This window comes from Dichomitus squalens, assembly GCF_000275845.1.
Source record: "Dichomitus squalens LYAD-421 SS1 unplaced genomic scaffold DICSQscaffold_33, whole genome shotgun sequence".
NCBI lineage: Eukaryota > Fungi > Basidiomycota > Agaricomycetes > Polyporales > Polyporaceae > Dichomitus > Dichomitus squalens.
This window is the reverse complement of record NW_006766915.1, coordinates 242,166-252,644: the sequence shown is the minus strand read 5'-3', so window position 1 is coordinate 252,644 and position 10,479 is coordinate 242,166. Positions and strand designations below refer to the sequence as shown.

The 10,479-nt window shown below is 55.8% G+C and overlaps 3 protein-coding genes across 3 annotated transcripts in view; 2 read left to right on the top strand and 1 right to left on the bottom strand.

Annotated features, from left to right (window-relative positions):
- Nucleotides 1-784, top strand: part of DICSQDRAFT_128575 (uncharacterized protein) — a gene marked incomplete at both ends in the record, with an annotated part of 2,905 nt that extends 2,121 nt beyond the window's left edge. The window contains 2 exons of the mRNA XM_007368241.1: nucleotides 81-438; nucleotides 476-784. Coding sequence (XP_007368303.1) covers nucleotides 81-438; nucleotides 476-784 — 667 coding nt within the window. The remainder of the gene's footprint in view (nucleotides 1-80; nucleotides 439-475) is intronic.
- Nucleotides 785-1,607: 823 nt separating this feature from the next.
- On the bottom strand, nucleotides 1,608-7,145 carry pks1 (ketoacyl-synt-domain-containing protein; the record flags this gene model as incomplete). The annotated part of the gene is made up of 8 exons (XM_007368240.1): nucleotides 1,608-1,664; nucleotides 1,719-2,176; nucleotides 2,235-4,795; nucleotides 4,845-5,045; nucleotides 5,099-6,324; nucleotides 6,374-6,558; nucleotides 6,624-6,951; nucleotides 7,005-7,145. The coding sequence occupies 8 exons, from the start codon at nucleotides 7,143-7,145 to the stop codon at nucleotides 1,608-1,610; spliced, it is 5,157 nt and encodes a 1,718-aa protein (XP_007368302.1).
- A 1,156-nt stretch (nucleotides 7,146-8,301) lies between these two features.
- Nucleotides 8,302-8,724, top strand: DICSQDRAFT_65985 (uncharacterized protein; the record flags this gene model as incomplete). The annotated part of the gene is made up of 1 exon (XM_007368239.1): nucleotides 8,302-8,724. The coding sequence occupies one exon, from the start codon at nucleotides 8,302-8,304 to the stop codon at nucleotides 8,722-8,724; it is 423 nt and encodes a 140-aa protein (XP_007368301.1).
- Between the last annotated feature and the right edge of the window lie 1,755 nt (nucleotides 8,725-10,479).

Below are 10,479 nucleotides of genomic sequence, written 5' to 3'. Positions count from 1 at the left end.
GGAGCGACGTACGTAGTCTCAGGGCACATCGTGTCTGGCTCAGACTCGGGGTCGATGTACATTGGGGAGAACATGGGCAGAGACGCGCAGGCGAAGGCAGTGCGGAAGGTGGCGGCGGCGGATACAGACAAAGCACTGGAGAAGTTGCTAGCTCGAGACAAGGAGGGAACGAGGGCGCTGAGCGCTGCGCGGGAATTCTCGAAACGGAGGGCGGAGGGGTTGGAGCAAGCGAGTAAGGGCAAGGCAAAAGCGGGGACAAGGGCACAAGGGTCGGGAAAGACGGCGGCGAAGAACGAGTCTGAGCGGAATACCGCAAAGACAGACGAAGACGGTGATAGACGAAAGAGCGCATATTCGGCGGGGCTGATCAGGCAGCTTGGGTTTGACCCCACTGCTAAGGACGGAAGGGGTGCGAGGCATGTGGGCGCGCAAAGCAAGGTATAGTAACACGTTTCAGACACGCATTGTATTTCAGCTCAATGCTCTATCGCAGCTGGAAGCCCTTGCTGCTCTGACGGCGAACCGCAAAATCGAGCTTGGACCGCATCCCGGTAAGAGGCAGTCCTGTGTTCGACAGCCGGAGGCTCCGCCTGCCGAGACAATGGACCCCCCTCCGCCTGCAGCTGATGATGGTGCTCTGGACTACGCAGAAGATGTGGGCACCCCTTTAGCGTTCCCAGACAGTGACGACGAGCTCGAAGGGGAAGAGAGGAAGGCGTTTGGAAGGGCTATCGGATCGTCAGAAGGACGTATGATTGATCTAGACGAGAGCGACGACGAGTGATGAAGTTTGAACATCACGAGACAATTTCTTTCGTGATGGAATGGGGTGGATCAATTATGAAAATTACAGCAGCAACAGAGAAGCATAGAACTCAACGCATAGATAGTACACAAGTAGAATTCGAAGGCAGCCCCGGGTCATCCAGTCTCGTAACTCGTCCTCTAAACGCCACGCCCCGTGCCACGCCTTCTTCTCCAATGGCCCTCTACCCTGGCCCGAGCCACGAGAGGCAGCTCCGATTACGGGGAGAAGCTGAACGTACTACCGCGGCTTCGTTCTACATGTTACCAAAAACCATCAGCCCTTCTGAGCACTGTATGTCCTAGGCGGGCGAGGTGCACCTCGCATTCCAGTGCTCCGCCTTCAAGCTTCAGCTTCAAGCTTCACGTGTCGGGAAAGGTGGTTTACCTTGTCTTTCTTGTGACAGGCGGGGCACTCCACCTCTCTGCAGGTAGTGAAGATGTCGCATCCTCGACGTGCTCCCTGAAGTGCTCCGTCACCTTGCAGTTCAACTGCGCCACGCACGCGCCGTGCTCGCCCTCGCCCGTCTGCGATCAACGACCAAAGTCTCCGCGATCAAATCCCCGGCTCGAAGAGCGTCTATATAACGTTCAGAACGCTATGCGTGGCACGGATGTTGCCATTGTCGTCTGCATGTATTACAATGCGTCGACTTGGCTCTTTACTGTAAGAGGACTCAGTCGGCGTGACATAGACATCGAAACTCGTGTGCTAATGTGTCCGCTAACCAAGATAATGCTGAGGCTTGGGAAGGAAGTCTCAGGAATATATATGGCATTATACAACTGCATCGGGGTCTTCATCAGGTCGACAGAAGGATCTGTATCGCCTTCCTCAGTTGCTCCGACACCTCGTCAACCTGCAAGTGACTAGGTTAGGTCCTACTAGCCAAGGAGATCTCGTGAGAACTTACATTCCGTTGATCAAAGACCGACAAGTGGTCCCCTGGGATATCCAGCACTTCCATCTCCCCACCTAAAGCCGTCTTCCATTGGGGGATCGTCCACGTATCGTTCTCCTTATTCAAGAATGCCTGCACGCGTGAGTCAACCTCCGCATCGCACAGCGTGATATCCATTCCCTCCTGAGACCTCAGGTAGACGGCGGGAATGCGTCTCAAGTTGCGGGTGGAGAGACACGGGTCATGCGCCACCAGGGTCCGTGTCGCACGCTTCATCTGTGCCTTCAGGTGTTCTGCGATACGGTGTGCAGGATCCATTCGCTCTACTACCGAGTCGATGAGCGCGTCTGGGAATGGACTGCTTGTTTGTGGCGCCGGCGCATCGATTAGGATGAGGCCCTTGACGTTAATCCCCATACGCAGCAATGATTGCGCGAGCTCGAATGCGACTACGCCGCCAAAAGACCACCCTACGTGGGAAACTGTCTATTAGCAAAACATTGGCGAAAAGGAAGCGTGTCTCCTCACCACCCATCAAGCATTCCCCTCCCAGCCCAAGCTCGCCATCGAAGAAATTCCTGGTCAGCATAGCAAGGTACGCGTTCACTAAAGTATTGAGCTCCCGTTCACTGTCGCATACCGAATATTGCGCGTACGTGTCCGCGAAACTGTGGTTGCGGATGGCCCAAACCTCCCGTCCCAGGGGCGCTAGCTTGGAGTAGCCGCCGATCAGTCCAGTTCCATCGTGGACGAGGAACAGGGGAGTTGTGCCCGTTCGAGACTCGAGCGATAGGAAGGGTGCAGTCCGAACATTCGTACGCAATAGCCCGCAGGAGGATGGAGGAAGCGTTCGATTTGGATCTTGAAGTCGCCATATGCTGTATCTGACGTCGCCTCCCGATCCTGGCTTGATATCGCTGCGCGATTCGAGCGACATGATAGCTTCAGGACGATCCACGAGCTCCCCGGCGTTCTCGACGAGATCTAGCTGCGGCAGGTCCGGAGCATTGGAGCCGAGGCCCTTGACGATCTCAGGGCCGATGGTCTTTGCAGAGACGGGCTCACCGCTGCTATCCTCGTTCCAGCTGCTCTCCTCGTTCAGAGTACTCGAGCTGTCGAGACTAGCCCGTACTGCGATAGCGCTAGGCGCTTCTCCAGTATCGCAATGGTCAGAGACTACGCGGATGAGATCGTCCACTGTGGTCGCATTTGCGAAGAGCAGCGGATCGAGCCGGCGGCTGGAAGTAGGGAGGAGAGAACGCAGGCGCGCTACTATTTCCCAAGTCATGAGTGAGTCAATGCCCAGCTTCGACAGTTCTGCTTCAGGCGAAATGTCGGCGAGCGTTATATTCGACGTCTCTGAGATCACTCGACGAACACAAGCATGCAGAGCGTCGCCCTCTATCGGGGCTGGGGAGCGTCCGGCAGTCGAAATCATAGACCCGACGTCAGCGTCAGCGATGAGGGCGTCGTCCATTGGACGATCCGAAGTCAAAGCCAGCATCTTCGTGAAGCCCGTCAGCGCGACCCGACGGAAATGCACTCTCTTGAGGTTGGCTACTACCGCTTTTTCAGGACTCTCCACTGCCACAGCGTAGACGTCGACGACCACGTGTGCATCGTCCAGACGCACAGCGGACGCATAGACGCCATACGAAGCGGAGGGGTCGATCAGGTCCGGAAGCACCTTGACCCTGTCGACGCGGGAGCATATGAACGCGTCGCGACAGTTCATTCCGGATGTGAAGTTCACCAGGAAGCCGGCGACATGAAAGAGTGTGTCCACGAAGACGGAGTTGACGACAGAAGCTTGTGGAGGCCTCCGGACTCTCTTCGCTTTGGGCAATCTGCAGATAGCATACGCGGTCAACGACTCGCCGTCGACCGTGATTGCTTGAATCGCGCGATAGGTTTCGCTGTATCGGACGACTTGAGGGAAGAGAAGATCGTAGACCGTTCGGGTGCTGAAGGTCTCCGCGGCGGGCGCAGCCAAGATTCGCTTCGTCTCCCGTTCTATGAGCCCGCGCGCGCAGAGAAACTTGGAATTTCTGGTACTCAGGGTAGTCCTCTTCAAGACGCCGCTGCAATGCGTCTGCGCGTCTCCCCCATGCACATCGATCGACGTTATACTGAAAGAGCCCGCATACTTCTGAGAGACGTCGATGTCGATGTTGACAAGCAGCCTCCTGGGTCGGTCCGGGACGTATACCAAAGCGGCGGGGAATGAAACGTCCACAAGGTCAATCACGTCCTCCATCATCTCCCGAGAGTGCCTTCGCAATTCACGCTTCGCCCCGGACAGCACGAGATCCGCATAGACAGAAGCCGGACAAAGGGAGAAGCCAGCAACCTCATGCCCCTGTATCAGCTCTGCGAGGTCGTCGAGACTGACCTCGGAGGCGGACGCCTGCGATGTTTCATCCATGGAAGATGCGTCCCACTGCTGATTCGGCGAGCCAGCAGCGGCGACGACTGCCGAACGGCGCTCTTCGTAAGGGGTCCAGAACCGCGTGTCGGCGAACGGATACGGGGGAAGGTCGACCAATCTCGCCTCCGGAGCGAGATTAGTGAACACCTTGCTCCACTGCACCGGTACGGACGTGCAGTACAGCTTTGCCAGGGTACTGCACAGCACACCGATGTCGGAAGCATTCTTGCGCAGGGACGGCAGCAGGAGAGGGGCACCCTCCTGCTGTAGATTGCGGAGGAATGACAGAGTGGTGGGTTGTGGCCCGACCTCGATGAACGCTGCAATGTCCGACGGGCAAAAGCGAGCCTGAAAGTCGACGATCCCAGCGCTGAAACGCGCGGGTTCCCGGCAGTGCCGCGCGAAGTAGTCTGCACTGTACGCAATCGTAGCGCCGGGATATACCAGCGTCCCATGGACGTTGGAGTGGACCGCGATCTGAGGTGGCTTGAGTTTGATGCCCTTGACGGCCTCACGCAGATCGTCCAGGACTGGATCCATCGCGGCGGAATGGTAGGCGAGAGCTATGTCAAGACGCCTGAATTGGTATCCGCGATCGTTGCACAGCGATTCAAGCTGCTGGAGCTCTGCAAGCGGCCCGCCGACGGTATTGTGGCTTGTGCTGAGGAGCGTTTCAGAGATGTAGTGATGGGGATAGCTACGGGACGTACCCGTTATAGCAGCAGATCTCTAAGCCACTGAGCGTTGCGAGTAGAGGCTCCAACTGCTCTGTAGATGCGTGTACTCCGGTCATGCCCGTCTCGCCTGGTGTACACTTCTCGTAAACGAGCCTCGCACGAGTTGCAACGAGCCTCAGCCCGTCGTCGAGTGTCATGACGCCTGCGACGACCAATGCAACGAACTCTCCGAAGCTGCGATGGGGCTCGGTCACATACAATCTCAAGGAGATGGGAAGGGAACATACCTATGACTAACCACCGCGACGGGACGAACGCCCCATGAGATCCACAGCTGTGCTAGCGCGTATTCCAAGACGAACAGCGCGACTTGTGTAGCCTGGATATGCCGCGGGTCATGACTCCGTTGAGCCGGCTGCGGTGCGCGAAAGACGTCGAGAATGCCGACGAAGCCCCACTCTATCAGCTTGCGGTCGCACCCATCTACGATCCTGGACACGAGTTCCAACTCCCGGTAGAGTTCAGCCGCCATCCCATCGTATTGCGACCCTTGCCCTGAGAAAACGAACACCACACGTTGGGCAGGAAGGACCTGGACGACAGGTGCATCACGAAGGGCTTGCAGGATCTCGCATGTCGACGTCCCGCCCACCGCAATGCGGAATGGATGGAGCTGTCTCCGCGCAGTAGCAGAGTATGCAAAATCGTGGAGCGCGGTAGCGTCCCCCTCGGAGGCCTCGAGCTGCGCGATGTAGGCATCCCGCATCTTCTCAGTGGCAGCGGAGCTTTTGCACGCCAATCCAACGACTGCGCCAGTACGTAGAGAGACATTCTGAGGTCTCGGAGAAGCCACGTACTCCTCGAGGATCAGCGCAGCGTTCGAGCCAGACGCACCAAAGTTATTGAGAAGCGCGAGCCGCTGGCCCTCCGAGGTCCACGGTACGTTTGTGGTGTCTATCCGGACGTTGTCCACGGACAGGTCAGGGATCTGTGGGTTCAGCCTCTCGAAGGAAGGGTGGTGTGGAATCAAATTCTCGCGGAACATCAAGATAAGTTTTGCCAAGCTCGCAGCGCCCGAAGCAGCCTCAGCATGTCCGATGTTCGCCTTCACCGACGTGATGTGGAGCGGGTTATCAGGAGCGCGCCCAACCGCGAAGACTTTACGGACGGCCTCCAGCTCGGCGGGGTCCCCAGCCGCCGTGCCCGTTCCATGACACTCGGCGACGCTGATGTCGTTGGGGTGTACACCAGTGGAAGCGACGAGTCTTTCAAAAAGCGCGACTTGGGTTGGGATGTGCGGATGGGTGATGGATCGAGCGTTCCCCGACTGGTTGACCTCTGCACCGCGGATGACGACTAATATCCTGTCATTATCCGCGACGGCGTCATCCAAGCGTTTCAAGACGAATAGGCCACACCCCTCCGAGCGACCGTACCCGTCTGCCGAAGCGTCCCACGGGCGACATTGGCCTGTCTCGCTGAGTAAATGTCCTCGAGACAGCCCGAGGTACATCTGCCGGAAGTTAGCTGAGAGTTACGGTCATCCTTGTGAGACGGCGTACATCAGGGCTGGTGATGACGTTCACCCCACCAGCTAGCGCGGCGTTACAGTCCCCATTCTGCAACGCTCGACATGCCTGATGGATCGCGACGATGGAAGACGAGCATGCTGTGTCAAGCACTAGAGCCGGGCCACCGAAACCGAAGGTATATGCAATCTTCCCGCTCAAAAACGACTGGAGCGTTCCTATATACAACGTCAACAAATTCGACGTCAGAATGATGCACAATGTCCTATTTTCTGAGGCGCACCAGTGCTGTAGTAGACATCAATGTTGCTCCGTAGGTTGTGTACATAGTCGTTGGTGGCCACGCCCACAAAGGTACCGAACGTCTCCGGATTCCACGAGCGGGTAGCATTAGGTATGTATCCTGCATTCTCGAGTGCATGATAAGCGACGTGTAAGAGCAAGCGTTGCTGAGGGTCCATGGATTGAGCCTCGCGAGGAGAAACATGGAAGAAGGCGTTGTCAAAGATGTCAGGCTGGTCGATGAAATTGCCACGGAGTGTGTGAGGATCACGACTCGACTCCGCATCACCTTCTTGTTGCTCCGATAGACTGAAGCGCTCGGGAGGAACCTTGACACGGCTTTGAGCTCATGTTATACGGATAGTGACAGACAGTATCGCACCTCAGCAACAGTGATTTGTCCGCCAAGCAAGACGTCCCACAGGACCTCTGGATTTGGCGCGTTGGGAAATGTGCTCGCCATTCCGACGATAGCTATTGAGCGGGATTGGTTATGGGAACTAGGAGGACAGATTCGACTCATGATGGCTACGGCATCGACTATTGAGCACTGTCCAGCATAAATCAGAGAAACTGACTGACCAAAAATGATTCGAGCCGGAAGGGATACGATTCAAGCAGCCTACCTCGCCTAAGGCTTTGTCGAAAGGATTGCGGGACGAGGAGTTATATACCATGGCGGCCGAGACTTGACTGACTGCCAGTGATCGGTGCGAGGCTTGAATGCACGGAAGGCACCGATGCGAACCCCAGGTCGAATTTCTGACAGAACAGCGTTTGTCTGCGATGCTGGAGTGGGTCATTTGCTTGCCGCTTTCGTGAATACTTGGAAAATGGGGAAAGAACCAAGCTGCACGTACTTCACAACCCTTCCCACTGGGAAGCGCCCACTGGGAAGCGCCCACTGGGAAGCGCCCGTCCCCTCGGCTACCTTCGGCTCATGCCTGCCGAAAGGACCATAAGCGCCCATTGTCATCCGCAGTCCTGCGCGCTCGTTCTCCGTAGAGTCTCGTTCCTGCGCTTGAACGCTCCTGGTTATCAAAATGGGCACAAATGTCAGATTCTGTGAGCGTTTTTGATCAATCACCGCTTCCTCCTGCTCTTCCCCCCTCACCAGCTGATGCCGGGCTTCCATGCTGCCCGGAATCACTGGATGACTGGCTGTCCGACTTGTCCACCGCTCGTCGCAAGGTGCATCGTAGATGTTACCAAGGTATAAGTCATGAGAAAATTCAAGTATACGTTGTTTCTGTTCTGGCGCTGCATCTCGAGTCATCCAGGCCATGATGACCACCACCCACAATGAAACAACCCCAAAGTACGCCGTTCACTGATCACTGATTGCTATGTGTTTCCTAGCTCACACATTCGAGCATCATCCCAGGGCTCGAATAGAAGACATGCTATCGCTCCGTACCTTTCGTGGTTGGGTTCCTTACTCGGGAACAGAGGGGTAAGATTAATGCATTGGACCTGCACATGGTTGAATGAGAGGCTTCTCTGACCCGTTATGTTCCGCTTTATGTGCACTTCTTTGATGTTCCTCTCTCATGTGAAGATCAACGTTGCTTCGGTAGGGTTCAGAAAGCAACGACACTTGCAAAGGTTCGACTAATTATCTCATCTCTTCGTCCCGTCTTCCTTTCGGTAACTTCTACTGCCCGTCCGTCTGAGCTGAGATGGCAACTTCGCCGCCATACGAGGATGCTAACAATGGTGATCTCGTAATACGAACCTCCGACGGGGGCGAATACCACATACACAAATTTCTCATCGCCCACATCTCCTTCGTTTTCGCAGACATGTTATCCGTACCCCAACCCCATGACAGCTCCATGGGCAAACCCGTTGTAGACGTCACGGAACTGAGGTCCGTATGGCGTCGTATCCTTAACCTATGCTACCATTACGAGTCCGACGTCGGCGAACCCCTTGCCATCGTCCACATCCGCGACCTTCTCGAAGCAGGGAAGAAGTACCATATGCAGGTAGTGACAAGCCACATGCGCCGTACCCTCCTTTCCCCGGCGATCCTCGAGACGCACGCTTTGAGCGTGTACGCGCTGGCCTGCGCCTACCGTCTAGAAGACGTCGCACAGTAGGCCTCTGCTACCTCTTCGACTACCGCAAGGCGTGTTCTGCAGCGGCGTCCGACGCTGTGACCCCCACCCAGGGCCGTATTCCGACTTGGATGCCGGAGAGCGCTTGCTGGGACCTCGTGACGTTCAGCTGCGGGGACAAGTACTGCTCTCTTCCCCGAGGATGCCTGGAGGTGAAGGTCAAGGGGCCCTGGAGAGTCAAGGAGTACCCGCAGGTGCTGATGGAATACTTGGAGAGGCTGCGAGAGATGCTGAAGAGCGAAGTGAAACCTTCGCTAGCCACTTCGCAGGACCTCCTCATGACGTTCATAGGAACCATATCGGGACCGGCCGGTTGTTCTAAGTGTGCAACGAAGGTGGCGGGTAGCATAGTACCCTTCTCTAAGGAGGTTAAGCTCGCGATCGCAAGGCGTATCTCCCAGGTGAGGCATGACGCCGGTTTTGGGCAAAGTACGAGGGTGCTGATATCCATTGCGTACCACTGCAGGTGCTTCTGCCATTCGATACAAATGAGTGACTAGATCCCGACATTCGCGATTATATTGAGCCTTGAGATGAAACTCTTTTACTTCCGTGTACATCGATCTATGGCTTGCTCGACTTGGGCGTATCCGCATCACGGAGCTCTCACCGCGGTAGAAGATGCGACTAGTATTTCCCCCAGTAAACGTCGGAACGCTGGGTTCTTCGTGACTTTGACCTCCTGAGGTGTATCATGGACCAGCGTTTGAGCAACCAAAGCTCCATACTTACTAACTTCAACAATCCTCTCGGCATCTGCCGCCCGGCCTCTTGTAGCGCCTAGCTCTTCCTCTGCGCTTGCTTCTTGCGCTGTCACTCTCGAGTAGCTCTACGAAGTGCAAAACGCTCAACGTGCAACGCCGAATAGTACACGCTCTACGTCTCTGCTTCGGCGAACCTCTGCCCATGCAGATCGGCTATAATTCTGCCTCATCGTGGCCACTCACGCCGGCGTTCCCATCGCCGTCGTGGAATCAACCCAGAATCTCTTGCTCAATTGCACTCCGACGAAGGCATACTTTGCCGCCCAACGCGTATCGTTCATGAAGCAAGAGTTACGATCGAGAGCGTCTTTAGTGTTGGGCAAAGAACTCCAGACGAGATCTTCGCAGCGTTATCAACCGACTAGGACGGGGAGTGTCGAAGTTATTCGCAGAGTTGATAGCAGTTGTTAGCATAGGCGCTTATTCCATAATACAGGCAAATCGTCTCCTGCCCATCATCCAGTTGGCCTCCTGGAGTACTCTCGTCGCACCTCCTTTGTGCGCCGCAACTCCGTTCCCCTTTCCCTTGGGATGAGAAGCAGACTCAGGGGGCATGACTGGTCTTTCAGACCGGGAGAGTGAGTGCGCCGAAATCATAGACATTATCTGGCGGAGGTGGGAAGAGCCTCCAAGTGAGTTCGTACTTGAGTGAGGCGAGCCGACAGATCTTCACGAGAAGGGATCCTGACAGCGGCAGCATTGCCAGGTCTGTCAGGGGTAGGGAATATCTACTTATAATCGCCCTCGACGATCTCGCATCTGCTGCAAGGCGCTTATATAAGCGCTCAAGATAATCGCAGAGTGAATAACTAGGCTAAGTTATTCGCATGTTATCAACAACGTTGTTAACCTGCGAATATCGCACTTGCGAAGAACCTGTTCGCCCGACACTAAGCGTCTTACCCAGGGTCTCGACGGCGTCAACACAGGCCAGTCTCTTTCGCGGTCTTCCCTAGTCTCGTTCCCATCCGTT